The following is a 21,355-nucleotide window of genomic DNA, read 5'->3' as shown; positions in this document are numbered from 1 at the left end:
AATGTTGTGAATTAAGAATAAAAATACAATGGGGGTGGGGGCTGGACTTGTGGCTCAGTGGTAGAGCGCTTGCCTAGCATGTGCGAGGCCTTGGATTCAGTCCTCAGTACCACATATAAATAGAGGTATTTTGTGCAACTACAACTAATAAATAAATAAATATTAAAAAAACAAAAATAAAATGAGGGTGTAGCTCCATAGTAAAGCACATCCTCTTAGGAGGTACTAGGTTAATCCCAGCTCCTAAAAGAAAAATCCAGTGCAGCGAAGATGCTTTAGACAGCATGTCACAGACAATGTTAAGCCTCACCCTGACTTCGAACCTCTTCTCTGTATCAGTGGGAGGGCTCTGCTCCCCCAGGGACACTTGGCAGTGCCTGGAGACACTCTGTGGCACTGTAATACTGTAAAGAGGGAGCATCGCACTTATGGCATTAAGTGTGTGACGCTGCGAAACATCACACAGCACCTAAGAACAAACACTCCTGCCATGCTCAAAAAGAAAAAAGTTTATTTGGCTTAAAATGTTAGCAGCTGTAGCCAGGCAACCAAGATATCCTACTCTGTGTTTATCATTTAGGGGATCATACCCCATCTCACAGTATTAGACACTATCAATGTGACACGATATAGAAATTTATATCTTTACCTCAATCCTAAATTCCTCTTCTAAACTTTATACTTAGCTTGGATATGCAATAGGCCACTTGTCAAAACTCCATTTGGATCTTTATAAAAATCTCCAATATTAAATATCTGGGCATGTTGATGCAGGCCTGTAATCCCAGCTACTTGGGAGGCCGAGGCAGGAGGATCCCAAGGTCAAAGCTGGGTTTGACAACTTAGTGAGATCTTATCTCAAAAATAGAAAAATAAAAAGGGCCGGGATGTAGCTCAGTGGTTAAGCACCCACCAGGTTCAACCTCCAGTGTCAAAGGAAAAAAACAAAAACAAGCAAACCAAATACTCAGTATATTCAAGGGGAAACTTTAAATTTGCTCCAGAAAAACAAAACCACTGAGACTATTTACCTTTTTGTCTCCATCAAGGGATAGGAAGTTTTTGGTAACTTCAAGAGCTACAGGTTTTGCTATCAAGAGAATGACTTAAAGGAAATTTCAATGCCAACAAAATCTAAACCCAAGTGGCTTGGTATTGAGGTTTCTAAGGAACCATTCCTTTCTTGGAGGGTAGAAAGAAAGTAGTGGCTTGTGGGGAGAACAGGCTTAGTAATGGAGAAGTCACACAATATTTGGTATCTGCCTTGATCCTCATTTGAAATGCAGCCATACATGACAGAAAGCCCACAGCTGTTAGCTAATTAAATGTGCACTTGAGCACTGGGACTGGAAAGCAATATAGTGCAGTGTTAAAGCACAGAGCAGGCTCAGGAGTCAAGACAACTGCTTCTGCTCACATCCTGGCCTCACCATTTTCTAGCTGCATGACCTTGAACAAGTCGTGGAACCTGTATACTTCAAGGCTCAGTAACCGTAAAGGAGAAACCATGACAGTGCTCACTGTACTCTGGTGTGGACTAAATGAATAATGAATGTCAAGCACTGAGCCTGCTGGCTCTGGGGAACAAAACTGGGGGTTGAGAGGCAGAGAGGTGACTGGTGTTTTTTGTGATGAGTTTTGTAAAACTACTTGGATGTACTTGGTACAATGAAATTTCAACAACAAATAAATTTAAAAAGTCTTGAGCACAGTGCCTGCCACAGTATAAGTGCTTAATAAATGGCAGTTTTTATAGCTTTGGCAAGCTTTGCTACCTGTTCTTTGCCAGAGGACAACATAGGCTGAACAAAATATCAAGAGACACAAGTTGTCCTTACAGCTTCTTTTCAGGAAAAGGATCTGCACGTAAAAATAGAAAATAATCAGGTTTCATGGCAATGGGTGCCCTCCAACATCCCCCAACTGTTAGCCCAGCTAACAACACCAATCACCAGGCTTCTGGTCAAATTCAGTGCCTAGAAACTAGGCAAATGTTAGATTTAATTTCACTAAGTCCCCCAAAGTCATCCCTTATTATTAAAACTTACAGGCCACTTCAAAGTAGATGTTAGACCAGTGAAACACAACCTTTTCCAAATCTCTAGTACTCCCGAGGACTACTTGTAAACCCTCATATGGATGAAGAGAAAATAACTCCTCTGTGCCCTAATCAACACAGCCACTGGGTAGAAAAAGTTGACTTCTGATGTGATAAAAGCAGACTGACTCCTGCTCTAGCTCCGAGGGGAGGGATGGGGGATGTGGGCAGGCAGGGCAGATGGCACTCGGCAGCGCTGCTGAGGAGCTGAAGGCCCTGGGATCAACTACCGACAAAGATAATAGCATGTTTCTCCAGAAGCAGCGCTTGGCAGAAGTAATAACAGTGGCTCAGACTATAATCCAGTTTAAAGTAGAAACATACGACATATATCAGCCCAAAACATTTTTTTAAGTAAGACCAAACGCAAAATAATAGCATAGTCCAAGTAACAAAATAAATAAATTTACTCCCCCCCCCCCCCCCGTGTAAAATCTTACTCCTTTAGAGAAAGGAAGCAAAGCATTTGGCTGTTCTAAAAAACAGCCACTTGTTTTACCAGCCACACTTTATTTCCAGCTGTCCTGAATCAGACCATTTGGTGCCCTATGGCTCTGCAAGGCCTTAGAAAACATTCAGAGCTGGGTGCAGTGGCACATACCTGTAACTCCAGCTACTCAGGCAGGAGGATAGCAAGTTCAAAGTGGAACCCCTGACAACTGAGGGAGACCCTGTCTCAAAATTACAAAATAAATAAGTAAGTAAATAAAAAGGGCTGGGGATGTAGCTCAGTGGTAAAGAGCCCCTTGCGTTCATTCTGCAGTGCCACCAAAATAAACACTTAAGAGATTTTAAAAATTACTGGCTGGTAATTAAAAGGCATATCTATTTTTTTAATATTTGTTTTTTTTAGTTGTAGATGGACACAATATTTTATTTATTTATTTTTATGTGGTGCTGAGGATCAAACCCAGGGCCTCGCACATACTAGGCAAGTACTCTATACCACTGAGCCACAACCCAAGCCCCAACATATCTAATTTTAACAGGCCTTTTCCCCCCTTCTTCCACACCTCTGTAAATTGTTTTATATTACTCTCTCACCATCCAAGCAGAAGCGACCCTGGCCCCAAAGATGAGTCAGAGTGCTAGAATGCACTTTGTGACAGGCCTTAAGCCAGCAGTGAGCACCTATGCAGTAGTGACTGTTGGTCCTCAAAGGCTCTGGAGCAATCACATTAAAAGTATGAATTAAAATAGTTCTTAACCTCCATCAATGTTTAATCTAACCCAGGACAAGTCAGCCACAATTCAGCTGAGAATGAGAATAGCAAAATTTTAACAAAACCAAGGAGCCAAATTTATGAATCTTTGGAGCAGGTCGGCATGTTCTTACTTTGCTGACTCCCTGACAGCTCTCACAGGGCCCAGGGCCTCTGGGTCGCCAGACGCAGCTGAGGCAGCCCTTCCCACCTAGAGCATCCCCTGCAGGGATGAAGCACTGAGTCCGGGGAGCTTACAACTAGGAGTTCAGTTCCTGACCCCTCTGCAGACAGACACACCCAGTCCTCACAGAGCAGCTACCTCAAGTAATCTTTTCATATCATCCTACCAACCTTAGCAAGTTAAGCTGTAACTATGGAGGGAGCAGAAAACTAAAGCTGTGGTCATGGGCTTCAAAATGTCATGTTCTTTCCCAGCCTTGATGTCATGCAGGTAATTTCTTTAGAGAAAATAAAAAATCTATTGCCAACTCAGTGATCGCTGATGCCAGTGTACCAGGTACCCCTCCTCCTCATCCAATGAAGATGGCATCTTTGGGAAACTGAAAACACTTTTCACCACCAGAGCCCAGGGTCTCTCTTTTCTTTTCAATTCATCCATAAATAAAAGGGTGTAATTTATTATAACACCAGCCGAGAGTTAAAAATTGTTTTATTTTTACTGAGGAAAAGCCATCACTATTTTAAACACCCAGCAATCGGGAGCTCTGTGAAAACAAGAAGCCACAGACAATGCTCAATTTACTTTAGAACCACTTATCTTATTTCAATTCTGCTTCTTTCCTGCCTTGATACTAGTCAACTCAGTTCATGCTGGCCCTCAACACAGCTTCCAGCTGAATGAGAGGACCTACGGCAAGCCCAAGTGCACCTACCAGGAAATACTTTTTAGTAATGTGGTGCCTGGATTAGAATCCCAGCTATGCCACTCAGAGCTTTTGTTTCCTCATCTAAAAATGAGATGATCTCTGCAAAGCACCTGGAAGCATGTCTGGTACTTAACTGTTAAAAACTAACTCCAGTATATACCTGACAGCATCACTTTGTCAAGTATACACTTCAGAGCTCAAGCATGCTGGCTTTTAAACTTAGCAGTGTATTTGAAAGCCAAATATAAATATTTAGGATTCTATCATTTTTAAATCTCCCCTTTAGCATAAATTTGTATCCATTTAAATATAGTATTAAGATTTTTCAAAGCCCTTTGTAATTATTTTTCACTACTCCTCAAAGGGACAACTCCACCCCTGCTCACACACACACACTGGGGATTCCACCAGGCAAACGCTCTATAATGGAGCTACATCCCCAGACCTTTGCCCAAACTGGCCTCGAACTTGCAGTCCTCCTGCCTCAGTATCTGGAATTCCAAGCATGCGTTACTGCATCTGACCATCACCCATACTCTGGACCACAGGTTCCTTACTTATTCTGCCCTCGGCACTTTAAAACGTTCTCCATACCACTCCATGCTGTCTGGCCATCTTTCCAAATCTCACCTAACCTTTGAAAAGCCCTTTCCTTTAACTCCACCTCCATTTCATCTGCTTCTCTTATTGCACACCCCCCATCATTTCCCTTTGCAAACAAATTATATATGTTCTCTACTAACTAAATTCATACTTCATCTCGGCTGAACTGTTCTACAACAGCTCTGTGCCTGTTTCATCTCCCTGCTGCACTGAAAGCTCCTAGTGGGCGGGATCACATATTTTATTCCTCCTGTGTCTCCTACCACAGCCAATTACATTCCACTCTAGATGTGCATAGATGTGTTAATACTTAGGGATGACTGTCTATACCCTAATGAAATTCTTAAGGAGCCCTAAGATATGGATGGAGATGACTCAATTTGAGTCAGAAATACTTTCATGAAACTTTGGTTCATATAAATACTTTTGAAATAAGATTCTGCACAGATTAAGAGAAAAGGAAGACCCCAAATACTGACATTTTCAATGCGTTCTAGCAACTTCTAAATGATCCCAGGGTGCATAAAAACATCCCAAGAGCTCATCAATTTCAAGAAATACCTCAATAGCCTCTCGTCATGATCCAGCTTTTCCAAAGGAAGCAGCTAGCTTATGAGACCTTAATTAAAGATGGCAGGAAAGACGAGGACGAGACCACCATACCCTCTGGATGATATCATGGAATTGGATGAAAAGCATCAGTCCCCAAAGAAGAGGACAACAACCATGTCACAATGCAGGAGATGAGTGCAGTGCCCTGGCCAGGAATGCTAGCCCTCTCCTGAGACTGTAGCATGGCTCAGCAAGACAGCTCACAGGTGCCTAAGGGCTTCCTGTGCAGAGAGCAGTGGAGTGACTGATTTTGCTTCTTTCAACTTTCATCTTCCCATCAAACTCAGCTGCCTCAAGTTTCCATTCTAACAAGGCTGCTCACTACCCTTAGAACAGTCACAGACTCTGGAGGATTAAATTTAAGAAAGAAAAATTTAAGGGCTCCGGAGAATTACATAAGTTAAAAGAAAATCTTTATTTAAGAGTGTTAAGATGTGAAGTCCTTCCTCAATACAGCAATATTGTATGGCCAATTTACTCCTCTCATATCCTGTACAACTAACATGACTGCACAAAATCCTCTATAAAGACCATCAATCGACATATCAATCCATTCTGTTACCACTGCTCAATAAATTTCCTCTTATGACACCATGTGAAGAAAGACCACTCACATCACCAGGTTTCTTAAGTTGTCTCTTGATCTAAACCATATATAAACCACCAGTCAGAAAAATACCATTTTACAGAGCAACTTGCCCCTCAAATAAACAACTTTACTTTAAAAATTGAGGATGAATGCCACCATGAAGCAAAACTCGACTTCACAGTCTGTGTAGCTGTATAGGTGGGACACAGGGCTTAAGTGGACAGCATTTTCCATCAGAGAAGAATGCAGGGGAATTCTCCCAATACTCAACCACACAACACCAGCCACCATGAACTATCAGCACCAGGGCTTCATCAACCAGCCCCACCAACAACCAGGAGCCACCGTCACCTTAGCAGGGCATGAGGAAAACAGATCAAGAACTCATACAGCTAGAAGGGTATCTCACAACAGAGTATTTAAATTCTCGGCTAACATTTCTCTCACTTATCTCCCACATTTGAAAAGTCAAAATATCACTTGAGTCACGCTGGGTTGTGGGTAAAGAGGTCAATGGGCCATAACAGATTGAAAAGACGTCAACAAGACATGTAACCATGGTAAATAAAGTGAAAGTCCAACAACAATAATAAGGACAAGATAACTGAGTTTCTCTTTCTACTCATGGGGGGAGCACCCCAAACAATCAGTTAGAAACAAATCCCAAATGTGTGTTGTTGTGCTCTCAGCTTTATATACATCCACACTGGAAGCATGGCTAGTGATATTTTGACATTTGCTTTTGTTTTGTAAATGCTAATGGTTTAAAAAAAAAAAAAAAAAAAAAGTCGGTCTTTCAACATTCAAACCAGAACAGAGAGATGGGAGTAAAATGTGGATGCAGCAATATCCACAAGATGTGGGGTGGGGGAGGGGAGAAGGGGTAGGCATTTGTGTTGCTGGTGTTGGCAGAAGAGGTGAGCAGTCTCACAGAGCCTCCTCCACTGAGTGGCAGTCAGGATTCTAGGTTTGCCAAGAAGGGGAGTATCACGAATCCCAAGGCCCACCACCTATCCCTTCTCCTCTTCTCCGAGGGCACCTACCTTACTGTAAGTCACTACTGATAAGTTGTTTGCGTGACTGCTGGGGGACAGATTTACAGAGTTCTGTGAGAGTCTATTCTGATCTTGCTCGGTTTGGTCAGGAGCAGGAGCCCATGTGTTTTTGCTGATCGAGTCGAACCCGGAACCCCCAGGGTCTTTTAAGTTGTTTTCATCTGATTGTCGGTTCTTTTGGGGAGAGGCAAACGGGTTGAAGTTTCCTTCTACCTTGCGATGAGGCTGTGTGTTGAACTCCGTTTCAAAAGATGACAGCTGCTGCGTTACTCCTAACAGTCCACCCACCTCCACACTGAGAATCACCCAGATGACATCTGAAATGAAAAGGCAACTCATATCAATGCCAGGCACACCTCTGAGGCCCAGGCAGCCATCACCAAGCCCCCCCCCCCAACACCATCCAAACAACAGAAAGAATGATTATCTATATGATAGCTTTTAAAAGCTTGCTGACAAAGTTGTCAAGAGCATTTGAACTGCATGTAGTTCTATATTTTTATGTAACGGTAAGTACAAACTCTGGTATGGATGTGTGGTGAGAACCATGAAACTCTTATTTGTAAAAGCTTACAAGTTGATTCTGATTGCACAGCTATTTTTGGAACTCATTACTCCAGAGAACAATGAAAACAGAAACTAAAAAACTATCCTTGCAAGAATCAACAGTTTTTTGTAAGTTTTACGTTATCCTGCATATGTTCAACTCAGAAATTCAGGGAAGCCATAGTTCATAAGTCAAAAAATATGACTAAAACTGCAACATATTAACCTCTCTTTTTAGGCTAATTTAAAGTGACCATATATTGTCCAAACTAGGACAACTGAGATTAAAAAAGGGAACTATTAATAATCGCACGAGGGCTGGGGATGTGGCTCAAGTGGTAGCGCGCTCGCCTGGCATGCGTGCGGCCCGGGTTCGATCCTCAGCACCACATACAAAGCAAAGATGTTGTGTTCGTTGATAACTAAAAAATAAATATTAAAAAATTCTCTCTCTCTCTCTCTCTCTCACTCTCTCTTTAAAAAAAAAAAAATCACACAAGTAAGAGGTGTAAACCAGCACTAACCTAGCCAAACTGGGACATATATGACTCTATTTTCTCAATCCATCTGATCAAAACACACCATAACTTTGGTAGGCCTCAGACTTTCTACAGTAATCCAACTGACTACCAACTTTGTTTCTGTGTAACACAGGAAATCCTATTACCTATGTATACTGAACAGTAGGTTTTCTAAAAACAAGCACCTTAGGTCATAATTCAGTTTCTGATTTTCTCAACTGCCAAAGCTAAGGATTCAGACAGAAAAATAAAGAAAGTAGCTATTTTTCTTTGGTATTCAGCACCTCGCTTCAGGACACTGTCCTCTACATTCCTGCTGAATGCTTTTTAAAAAGTAAGCTACCAAGGACGGGGGCTGAGGCTGGGTGGTAGAGTGCATGCCTAGCATGTGTGAGGCACTGGGTTTGATTCTAAGGACCACATATAAATAAATAAGGCCTGTCAATAACAAAAATATTTAGGAAAAAAAAAAAAGGTAAGCTACCAAGCTGGGCATGGTGGCACACGCCTATAATTCCAGTATCCTGGGAGGCTGAGGCAGGAGATCACAAGTTGGAAACCAATTTCAGCAACAGTGAGGTGCTGAGCAACTCAGTGAGGCCCTGTCTCTAAATAAAATACAAAATAGAGCTGGGGACATGACTCAGATGTTGATGAGGGGGTCCAATCCCTGGTACACGCCCCCCCACCCATGCTCAAAGTGAGCTCCTGAAAGGCCAGTAAACTTTTTAATAGTTGAACCCTGTTGAAAACAACTGTGAAAAACTATCTAGGCTCCCAAATAGGTGCTGAAAGGGTGACAAGAAAAGGCAAATACATTTTGTCAGCTACCTAGAAGTACAGTAATATATAAGTCTAGATCAAACACACTAAAAAAAGACAATTAAGAAAACTTGAGGAATTCCCTCTTTGGTTTACTCAATTTTAAATTTGGGTTAAAGCAGGGGAACTCAGAATGTTATACAGCCATAATAGTTAAGTATTGTGATCCCGTAAGCTATTTTGAGAACTGGCTGTACCAACCACCAGGAAGCCTAGTAAATGGAGATGCAGTGACATCTTCTGTTCACTTCTGGAATTAGCAACTCTTCAACTTGGAGAAGGGGAAGCTAAAGCCACTAGCAGCACTAGCATGACTCACAGGCATGGTCACCCCGCCCTTCCAGACAATGCTTACCATTAAAGAAAGTGTAAATGTTCACACAAACTAGTGCACCTACTGATCTAGCGTTATATGTGCACCATCCCACTTCACTTAGAGATCTGGGGCAGTGCCAGGAATGGTGGGTCAGAAGACTTATGTTCAAGATTCAGAGTTAATCTCATGAACCAACACAGTAAAGGCCTTAAAGAACAATCTGAAGGCAGTCACCTGAGGGAGAGTTGCTCCATGCTCTCTCATCCTAGATTTTTAATCAGAGGTACCATATTCTACTACTGTTCACTTTTTCCAACTCTTTGTCTTCTACCCATCTATTTTAAAAATTCTTTTCTGAGTCTATAAATTCAGCATACTCTGGACAGATCATGTGCTTCATTCTCTTAGCTCAGGAACTAAATGCTTATGAGAATGGACACTCTTCTGAAAGCCATTATCATTGAAGGAAACTAACGACATTTCTTCCCCTGGCTTAAAGAACTAAAGCTTCTCTAACTCACTGGGTCTTATTTCACTTAAACCACCTCTCTGCCTTGGCTGTTGCACTGATTCTACACCGTAACTGTGGAAGAAAGATCATTTGAGAAGCCCCTGATTTATAAACACCAATTCTGATCCACTAAAGTTATCACCATCGTGGGTCATCAGCAACAGGAAAGTATGCCTTCTGTGTGGTACAGTTTCAGGCCTGTAAATGGCTGCTAGGCCTTGCACTCCAGAGTGTATTCACCCCCTGCATAGTATAAGTGTATTTGTACTCAAACAAACAAAAAGGTAAGGATGGCCCAAAAGGCTTGTTTCATAGAGGCTGGCCATTCCCAATTTGTGCCTGAATGACTTGATTACTGAGATAAACTGCTAGCTAGATATTTATCAATCACAGCCTTTTAAAAGGGAATCAACCAATGAAACTGCTTCAATTTCAGGAGAAAGAATCTGAGGTTGAATGGCAAAAGAAATGGGCCCAGGGTCAGACTTCATCTAGAAGCAGACTAAGACATCCCACCTCTTAGAATGACTGGCTCTTTAAACTCATACTTGTTTGTCCACGGTAGAAACTTGGGAGCCCAAGCAAAGGGAACTAACTATACAGCTACTTACCATTTCCTAGGCCCTAGTATCTTGACTCATAGACACAGAAAAGAATATGTCAAGAAATAGTCAACAAGAATACAAATAATAATAAATGATGGAGAGGATGTAAAGAAAAAGGAACACTTTTACACTACTGATGGCATTGTAAATTAGTACAACCACTACGGAAATCAGTATGGAGGTTCCTCTAGTAGAAAAAGATCTAACTACCATATAACCCAGGAACACCACTCCTCAATATTTAGCCTAAAGAATTAAAGTCATCATACTATATTGATACATGCATACCCATGTTTATAGCAGCACAATTCACCAGAGCCAAACTATGGAACCAGCCTAGGAACCAGCCATGAGCAGACACCTGAAATTATGGAATTACATCATTTGCAGGAAAATGGAACGTCAGATCATTATGTTAAGCAAAATAAGCTAAACTCAGAAGGTAAAGGGTCATATGTTTTCTCTCATGTGGAAGAAAGGAAAAGGAAAAGAAAGGGGGGATGGGGATTTCATGAAAAATCAAAGGGAGATCAGCAGAGAAAAGGGCATAGAAGGAGGGAAGAGGGAAGTGCTGGGGAGTGGTATTGACCAAACCATACTGTCATGCTGTGTGGTGTACAAATACCCAACAAATACCACCATTATGTTCAACTCTAATGCACAGTTAAAAAAAAAAAAAAAAGAAAAGAAAAGTGGAGAAAGTGTGTGTGTGGGGGGAGAGCCAAGAAGACATCCCAGAAAAGCAGTCAAGAAGGTAGAAACAAGCGCCAAGTAAACTTAGTCAGAACTTAGTAAGCAAATGGAGAAACATGATTTTAAAATGTCTAGCCTTTGGGTGACACCTGAGTCAGAACTTTGCAGATAGAAGGCTCTGTGAATATTATACCATTCAATTCGGCCTTTTTATAGATGACAAACCTTATTATTAAAATATAAACTTCCTTTTCATAGAAATATACAATAAATTACTAAAGAAAAATCATACCCTTTTTATTTCTTAAGCTTAGACTATCTGAAGTGTAGAATAAAAGGAAGACACTTTACTCAGATGGAGACCACGTCCATAATCTAACAGATCACACTGATATGCAAAGACCTCTCAGATTATGGTAAGAATGCTTTTGAAAATCTGGTGTATCTAAAATTAGGTAACACAATGATCAAATTATATCAAAATAAGCACGAACAAGCATCTATAATTTGCTAGTAAAATAAAATTGTTAAAAATCAGTACAGCTAGGTGCGGTGGCGCACACCTATAATCCCAGTGGCTTGGGAGGCTGAGGCAGGAGGATCCTGAGTTCAAAGCCAGCCTCAGCAACTTAGTGAGGCTCTGAGTAATGCAGTGAGACCCTCTCTCTAAATAAAAATATTTTTAAAAGGACTGGAGATGTGGCTCAGAGATCGAGTGCCCCTGGGTTTAATCCCTGGTACCAAAAAAATAAAAATAATTTCCAGTGATAAGAACTTCAGCTTTTGATAAAACTAGACATTATCTCATTGCTGAATAACACCTTTGATATGGAAGATAACAACAAAATAACAACTTGTTTTAAATCAATAAAATTCTATCATTCTGCTCTACAGGTAGACCAACTCCATCAAGATCATGTAGGCTGTGAAATTCAGAAGGCCAAGGGTTGAATGTTTTCTCTCATACATGAAAGCCAAAGAGGAAAAAGGAAAAGAAAGGTGAACAGGATGGGAGTCTCAGGAAAACTGGAGGGAGATCAGTAGAGTAGAGGAAAGGCACTAAAGGGAAGGGGAGGAGACGGGGGAGGGGAAATACTGGGGAATAATACTGGCCAAATTCTATTGTTATATTGTGTGCATGTACAAATAATGTAACAACAAATCCTACCAATATGCACAACTATAATGCATAAATAAAAAATATGGTTAAGAAAAGATCATGAAGACTCTATGTTAAAAACACAGATTCCTTGCCTCTATCTGCAAAGAATTAAAACAGATTTCTATAGAAAGTCTAAGAGTTCATAATGACAAGAAGAAGAAAACAAAATAAACCCTCAATTCCTTTTTTATTCATTAGTTGCTGAGAATAACAGAGTGCCAACTCTGTAGAAACTGGAAATCAAAGGTGAAGAATTAAGCATTTAACCAGCTCTTCTGTAGAAACTAAAATTCAATAAAGTTATCATTGATGAAGAACTATCCCCAAAAACAAGTATGAAAGAAATCACCCCTTTGTAAACTCTAATTAAATGATTCTAACAATATTCAACAACGGTTTAAACTATCAGGCAAAAGGTTGGTATCGAGGCTATTACAACCTGAACTCTCTGATTGATCTTAACATCATTAATAGCTAAATAATTCTGAGTAATTGAAACAAATTGGAAAGAAAAGACAAAGTCATTCCTGTTTTCACAACTTACTACAAGGCTACAGTAATCAAAATAGTGTGGTACTGGCCAGAAAAATAGATATACAGACCAATGGAACAGAATAGAGAGCCTGGAGACAAACCCTCCTGTTCATGAGGCAAATAATTTAGACAAAGGTGCCAAGACCATTTAATGGCCAAAGGACATTCTTCAAAAAACAGTGCTGGGAAAACTAAAGAATGAAGTTGCACCCTGACCTCATACCACCGACAAAAACTAACTCAAAAAGGACCACAAACCTAAATATAAGAGCTGAAACTATAAAACTCATAGGGAAAAGGGGAGTGGATAGAGGAAAAGCTTCCTAACACTGGATTTGGCAATTACTATTTGGAATATGACATCAGAAAAACGTAAAATTTTAAAATATATTGGATATAAAAGCTAAAACTTCCATGTAATCAATAGTGAAAAGGTGAACCATGAAATGGAAAAAAAAATGCAAATCACATATCTGGATGGGGATATAAATATCCAAAAAGACTACTACAAATCAACAGAAAAAATACACAATTTAAAAGTGGGCAAAGGACTGAACAGACACTTCTATGAGGATACACAAATGTGTAATAAGCACATGAAAGAGATTCAATGTCGATAATCATCAGGGACATACAAATTAAAAGCATGATGAGATAACATCTATCATACATCAGGATGGCTAGAAGCAACATTCAGAAAATAACAAATGTTGGTGAGGATGTGGAAAAACTGGAACCCTAATGCACTACGGATGGGAAAGTAAAATAGTATAGCTGTTGTGGAAAACAGTATGATTCTTCAAAAAATTAAGAGATAGAAGTGGAATTGATAGATATGTCAGTTCTAGGTATATATCCAGAAGAATGAAAACAGGGTCTCAAGGAGGTATTTGTATACCCATGTTCGTAGCAGCATTATTCACAATAGCCAAAAGATGGAAACAACTCAACTGTCCACTGAAAGATGAATGGATAAACAAAATGTAGTATTTACATACAATGGAATATTACTCAACCTTAAAAATGGAAATTCTAATATATGCTACAATATAAATAAACCTTGAAGACCTCATGGTAAGTGACATAAGCCAGTCACAAAAGAATGAATGCTGATTCCACTTATATGAGGCATCTAAAGTAGTCAAAATCATAGAAACCAGAACGGTGGTTTTCAGAGGCTGAGAGGAAGCATGGGAACTGATTACTAATGGGTACAGAGTTTCAGTTGCAAGATCAAAGACTTCCAAGGTGTATGTTGGCAATGGTTGTATAACAATGTAAATGTACTTAACTCACTGAACTGCATACTTAAAAGATAGTCAAAACAATAAATGCTGTATGTTTCCCCAGAATCAATCAAAATAAAAACACCTGAGTCTCAGTGACTTTGATAGTGTTGAAGGTCAATCAGTAATTTATTATATGATAGAAGCAGAACTGGACATCAGATTTTGTTTTGTGGTGTTTTTTTTATTTCTTTCTTTTTTTCCTTGTTGTTTCAAGGATTGAACCTAGGGGTACTTAACCACTGAGCAACATCCCAGCCCTTTTTATTTTTTATTTTGAGACATTCCCTAAGTTACTCAGGGCCTCATTAAGTTGCTGAAGCTGGCTTTGAACTTTCAATCCTCCTACCTCAGCCTCCTGAGCTGCTGAGATTACAGGCATGTGCCACCACATCTGCCAGAAATTACGTCTTTTTAATCCTAATGTTAATGCTTATTACCTTTGATACCCTGTAGCACTCCCAACCAGATGTAGCTCAGTTGTTTTTTGTGTGTGTGTTTTGTTTTTGTGGTACTGGGGATTGAAACCAGAAGCATTCACCATTGAGCCACATTCCCAGCCCTTTTTTATTTTGAGACAGGGCCTCACTAAATTTCTGAGACTGGCCTCCAACTTGCAATCCTCCTGTGTCAGCCTCCCAAGTCACTGGGACTACAGGGGTACAATACTGTGCCCAGCCCAACTCAGTTTTAAGTGTCCCACCAATCAGGAAATAATACCTATGGAGACAATTTTTCCTAACAGAAAAGATATAAATATTAACATCCCAATAATATAAACTTCTATACCCTACTAACTAAGCATAATCAGAGTGCATGGTATCACAATTGCAGAAAAAAAAATAGCATGAGGGACTGGAGTTGTGGCTTAGTGGTAGATGGCTTATCAAGCACGTGTGAGGCAGGGGTTCAAACTGCAACACTGTATTTAAAAAAAAAAATGAAGTTAATTAAAAAATAGCATGAAACTACAGTTAAGAACATAAAATAACTAAAAATTCACAGTACAATTATGTTTAAGGATAATGCAAAGAATCAAAATTAAGAGCCAGTTGTATGTAGTTAGCATACAACAGATTAAAACTGACATTTTAACAATCATTTTGGTATTAATGCTGAAAAACACTTAAATATAAAATTGGATAAAAAGGCTTAACATTTAAATATTCCTAATTTTATATATAAACAAGAAGGGGGAAAGTTGGTATCCTTACTCCCTTCACCACTTCTGCAGATATTCTCAACCATAGTGACTAAAGCACACAGGTGTGTCTTGATATCTGCATTATTTTCATCAAAAGGCAATTTAAAATAAAATATTCAAACAAGTACTTCCAAGTTAAGCAGTCAGTTCAATAATCAGAAAGTCAACTACTGGACTTACCAACTAATTTACCTAATTTAACATTAAATGTCTGTTTAAAAAAATTTATCTAAACTCTTCCTTCTGGTCCACATCTTTCTAAGATAAAGTTTAACTTTACAGAGCTAATGTGTTTGTCTTAAATACTTAAGAGCAAAATAGTAAGACAAATACCACTTGCCTTTTTTAAGAAATTCAAACACTACCTTGGACATAACTATGGAAAAAAGTCTATAACAGCATTGCTGATGGTAACTAGTTACCCTTTGTGAGTGCTTTTTCTTCCTAGAGATGACATAGTGTGTTAACTGTGCCCTCCCTAGGGGAATGTGCTGCTTCTGGTTTCAAGGAAATTCTTCCCAGTCAATGACCAGCTGGACCAATGCAAGAACTAGCAGAATAAATAAAATAGTAGCTATTTTAATAGTATCTATTTTATCCCCTCAATATTCTTGCCAATATTGCTTCTCAGGCATCAAATTCACTGGCAGAAATCAAATGAAACAAAAGTTCCTAAATGTTTTTTCTTCTCTCTCCTCCTATTCTTTATTTTTTTGGTCTTGTCTTTTGTTGGCAAGGGGTTGTGGGGCCAGGGATTGAACCCAGGAGTACTTACCCACTGAGCTACATCCCCAGCTCTTTTTCAGATAAGGTCTAAGTTGCTGAAGCTGGGCTTTGAACTTGTGATCCTCCTGCCTCCGTCTCCCAAACTGCTGGGATTACAGGCGTGTGCTACCAAATCAAATGTCTTTGGTCTTACCATTTTGCCAAGTACCTCATATAGGCCAAGACGTTTTCCTAGCTCAAATATTTCTTAATGTTCATTATTTTTCTTACTGAGAAGCATTTTTCAATATAATTCATATTTTTAGAGCAGTTTTAGGTTGGTAGTAAATCAAGAGAAAAGAAGAGAGATTTTCTGTATACTCCCCTTCTTCATTTATGTACACCCCCCACTATCAACATGCCACACTACACTGATACATTATACAAAAGTGATGAACCAACACTAAAGGCCTAGATTTACATTAGGGATCACACTTGGTAGTGTGTATTCCATGGGTGTTGACAAATGTACAGTGACATATCTCCACTGTATTGTCATTCAGTAAAAGTTCTTTATACTCTGATTTTTCATCCCTCCCTACCTTTAACCCCAGCAACCATTAAGATTTTTACTATATCCAGTTTTGTCTTTTCCAGAATGTCACTGAACCATTCAATTCACAGTCTTTTCACAGAGGCCTCTTTCATTAGTGATATACATTGTAAGGTTCTTCCATGTCTCTTCATGACTTAATGGCTCATTTCTTTTGAGCATTAAATAATATTCCACAGTATAAATGTACCAGTTTGTCCACTCAGCTACTGAATAACATCTTGGCTGTATTCAAGTTTTGATAACTTTTGACTAAAGCTGCTATAAACACCTATGGTCAGGTTTTTGCATGGACCTAAGTTTTAAACTCATGTGAGTAAATATGATGATGAGCAACTGCTGAACCACATGGCAAGACTATGTGTAGCTTTGGGAGAAATTGACAATCCACCTTCCAAAGTGGCTGTACCACTTTGCATTCTCACCAGCAGTGAATGAGAGTTCTTGCTGTTCCACATTCTTGCCAGCATTTGATGTCGTCAGTATTCTAAATTTTGGCTGTTCTAAAAGATATGTGGTGATATCTTGTGGCTTTAATTTCCTGATAACATATGTTTATTTGTCATCTGTGTACCTTTAGTGAGATTTCTGTTCAGGTGTTCGGCCCATTCTTTAACTGAGTTGTTCATTTTCTTACTGTTGAGTTTCATGAGCTTTTCTATTTTGGTAATGATTTTTTTATCACATGTCTTTTGCAAATATTTTTCTCCCAGTCAGTGGCTTATCTTCTTCTTATTCAGCAGTCCCTTTTGCAGAGAGAAGCCTTCTGTGGCAGGTGTGTAAGGTCTATGTTCAGATTCACCTGTTCAGCACCATCTTTTGAATAAAAGACTACGTGTTCTCTGGTATATTTCCTTTGCTCTTTTGTATTTCTATAAGTCTGTTTCTAAGTCTTCTGTTCTGCTGATCTATTTCTTCTAAAAAAAATATCTTTTTAGTTGCAGATGGACACAATATCTTTATTTATTTATTTTTATGTGGTGCTGAGAATCAAACCCAGTGCCTCACAAGTGTGAGGTAAGTGCTCCACCAATGAGCTACAATCTCAATCCTGATCTATTTCTTTATTCTTTCTTTCCACAATAATTGCGACTTTATAAGTCATCTTGAAATCAAGTGGAAATGGTCTTTTTCTTTTTGGGGGCTTTGTCTGGCTTGGTGTTCTATTGAGCTTCCTGGATCACTGGTTTGCTTTCTGACACTAATTTGGGGGAAATTCTAAGTCATTACTCTTTCAAATATTTCTTCTGTTCCTCTTTTCCTTTTGACGTTCCCACTGAGCACATGTTACCTTTTGCAACTGGGCCATAGTTCTTAGGTATTCTGTTCCAATTTTTTTGCAATCTTTTTCAGTTTTGAGATTTCTATTCACATATCTTCAAGCTCAAGGATTCTTTCCTCAGCTGTGTCCAATCTACTAAAGAGCCCATAGAGGCTCTCTTCATTTCTGTTACAGTGCTGTTGTGATTTTATCTCTAGCATTTCATTTTCATTCGATCTTATAATTTCCATCTCTCTGTTTACGTTATAATCTATCTTTCATGTTCTTTCTCTATTGTGAAGGTAGCATGCTATTTATAGTTTTTAAAAATTCCTGATCTAATAATTCTGACATTTCTACCGAAAGTGACTCTAGTTCTGATGCTCTTCAATCTCTTCAAATTGTGGGGGGGGTTTTGTGTTCTTTTTTTTTTTTTTTTTTTTTTTTTTTTTTTTTTTTGCCATTTAGGATGTCTCTCTTGCTCAAAGGTAGACATGAAGTACTGGTTTAAAGGAGCTACAGCAGCCTGGAGTAATGGTACATACCTATAATCCCAGCTACTCAAGAGGCTTAGGTAGGAGGATTGCAAGTTTGAGGCCAATCTAGTCAACTTAGTGAGACCTGGTCTCAAAATTTAAAAAAAAAAAAACAAAAAAAACAAGTGGGGACAATGACACCAGGTGAAGTTCAGTGGTAAAGTGCCTCTGGGTTCAATTACCAGTGTGTATTTTGGGCTTGGGGTGGGAGGGTTTTGCAGGAAAAAGGTCTTCGGTGATAAAGCAGAGTAAGGTGTGAGGAGAAAGGTAATATTCCATAGTCCCACAATTAGGTCTCAGTCTTTGGTAAGCTTTTACTCCTGGACTATGTGCTTTACCTGGGTTGCTCGATTTCTTCCCCTTAAATGGGACAGATGGCGGGGGGCAGGGAGAGGGGTTCCCTTTCCCAGGTCAAGTCAGTGAGGCACCAGAGGACAGTTTCTCCTGGGGGCAAGCCTTGCTAAAAAGAACACAAGGCTCTGGTGGCACCTTTCCCCTCCCTTCAACAAGAGCATTGGAAAATACTTCTCCAATATTCACTGCTAGAACCTGGAAGAATCCCTGGAAGCAAAACTCCCAAAAGCTTGGTGGCCTTTGATGACTAGTGTCACATGGGAGTTTCACTCTGTCAGGTTCCTGTGCAGGTGGCTGTTTGTAGGTGCCTTGAGTAAGCTGAGACTATATATCTGACTATCCAACTTCTGATGTTGTGGCTTGCCCTGTGACCTCACATCTCTGCTGGATCTAAGAAGAATTACTAATTTTTCAGTTTTTAAGCCTTTTATTCATTAGGATAGAGTAGCAACTTCTAAGCTACTAACATGCTAAAGAGGAAATCAGAAGCTAGAAAGCATTTTTTTTAAACCAAAGGCATTGTTGAATACTATTTCCTATTATTTCAGCACACATACTTCAGAGGTCTCCCTCACCTGTGCAATCTTAACCTCTCTCTTCCTTCAAACATCTACTGACACCCATTTTATCATGTGGTTCATTGATATCCCTAAAGAGTTAAAAACTACTTTTTATCACCTTCAAATGCCTAAGAATAACTCCAAATGTAACAACCTCCTTGGGCCTTTCAAGAGGCCAGTATCTGTGAGCATGAAAATATAACTGCTACTCACTTTTTATAATGCATCAAAAATTCAAACAAATCTCCTTTATGAAAGAAGTTTTCAGGATTCAGATCCTCCCCTCCCAAATTAGTTTCACTGAGATGCTGGAAATTCCATACCCAGTTGCATTCAATACCTTTCTTGTTTTATAACTTGGAATCTCTGCATCCCCTTGTAAGACTCCACCATGATCCCAAAGTAAATACATCATTAGGATATCTAAGATAGAAAAACCTTAAGGAACCCTTCAGACAACAACTGGGGAGGGATTCCTACACACAGGGGTCATGACACAGTTCTTTTAATAACAACTACACCACCCAACACTTATTCAATGCTTCTAATACAGGGCATTTTTCTAAAAGTAAAAACTAATCAAGCAAAAGTACAAGTGGTTACGTTGTAATTAGATAAAATGGACTTAAGACCAAAGAAAATTATTAGGAAAAAAAGAGGGATATTACATAATAATAAATAGGTCATTAACCTAGAAGAAAGAACAATCCTAAATGTGTGTGTACCTAACCAAAGAGTTTCAAAATACATGAACAAAAACCTGACAGCTGAAAGGAGAAATAGATAAATCCACAACTAGAGCTGGGCACTTTAACTCAGCTCTCTCAGGTATACAGAGAACTAGTCTAGTAGGGGTTTAAAAAAAAAAAAAAATCTATGATATTAAGGAATTGAACAATAGCAGCAACCAACTAAATCTGATAGTTTAGAGCACTCCATTCAAAAGTAGCAAAATACACATGCTTTTGAAGTAGCAAAATACACATGCTTTTGGAATATTCACCAAAAACAGACAATACCCCAAGTCGCATCTTAACAAATTTTTAAAAATTAAAATTTACAAAGTATGTTCTCTGACCACAATGCAATTAAGCTAGATACTACTAAAAAATGTGTGGAAAATTTTCTAAAAGCTTAGAAATAATCCATGAGTCAAACAGGAAATCTCTAGGGAAGTTAGAAAATAATTTTGAGGGCAGGAGCTGTGGCTCAGTAGTAGAGCACTTGTCTAGCACTGGGTTCAATCCTCAGCACCACATAAAAAAATAAAGATATTGTGTCCTCCTAAAACTAAAAATAAACAAATATTTAAAATAATAATAATAATTTTGAGCTGCATGAACATGAAAACAGAATTTCGAAAGTTATAGAGTGCTGCTAAAAGCAACTGTAGAGGAAAATTCATAGTACTAAAAATATCTGTATTATAAAAGAAGGCTCAACTCAATTACCTCACGATTTCACAAAGAAAATGAACAAAATAAATCCAAATTAAGCAGAAGGAAAGAAATGATACAATCAAGAGCAGAATTTCATAAAACTGAAAAACCAAGTGGAAAAAAAAAAATCAATGAAATCAAAAGCTGGTTCTTTGAAAAGACCAATAAAATTGAGAAATGTACGAAGAGAAAGGACAAAAAGAGGAGACAAAAAATATCAAGAATGAAAGCGATTATCACCAAATAACAGGCATTAAAAAGATAACAAGAGACTATTACAAAAATATTATGCACATAAATTTGATAACTTAGGATTTTAATTATGAAAATAAATTGAATTAGTAACTGAAAACCTAAATCTCCAGACCCAGAGTGTTTCACCTGCAAATTCCTTAGAAGAAAAAATAACAACAGTTCTATAAAATTTTTTACCCCAAAACGAAACAAAAAATTGGCACAACATATTAGTAATGATAGATTGCACTCTCCAACAGCAGGCCATTAGGCACATGTGACTTACATGAAATGCAGCTAGAGCCACATGTGGAAATGATAATATAGCTATATTTGAATTAAATACAATGTATTATTAAACATTTTTAAAAGTCTTCAAGTAAGTCCTAGGTCAGAATAAGATC

General features: G+C 38.8%; 1 protein-coding gene across 2 annotated transcripts in view; it reads right to left on the bottom strand.

The window, feature by feature from the left end:
• Positions 1-21,355, bottom strand: part of Ilrun (inflammation and lipid regulator with UBA-like and NBR1-like domains) — an 84,958-nt gene that overhangs the window by 11,104 nt on the left and 52,499 nt on the right. The window contains exon 4 of one of the 2 annotated variants that reach the window (XM_076858875.1): positions 7,038-7,366. In XM_076858875.1, the coding sequence (XP_076714990.1) occupies positions 7,038-7,366 (329 nt within the window). The remainder of the gene's footprint in view (positions 1-7,037; positions 7,367-21,355) is intronic. The other variant, XM_076858876.1, reaches the window with a different exon arrangement.

The sequence above is a fragment of the Callospermophilus lateralis genome, chromosome 6, assembly GCF_048772815.1.
Source record: "Callospermophilus lateralis isolate mCalLat2 chromosome 6, mCalLat2.hap1, whole genome shotgun sequence".
In the NCBI taxonomy this organism is placed as follows: Eukaryota; Metazoa; Chordata; class Mammalia; order Rodentia; family Sciuridae; genus Callospermophilus; species Callospermophilus lateralis.
The sequence above is the reverse complement of the archived record's forward strand: the minus strand, read 5'-3'. Positions and strand labels throughout refer to the sequence as shown.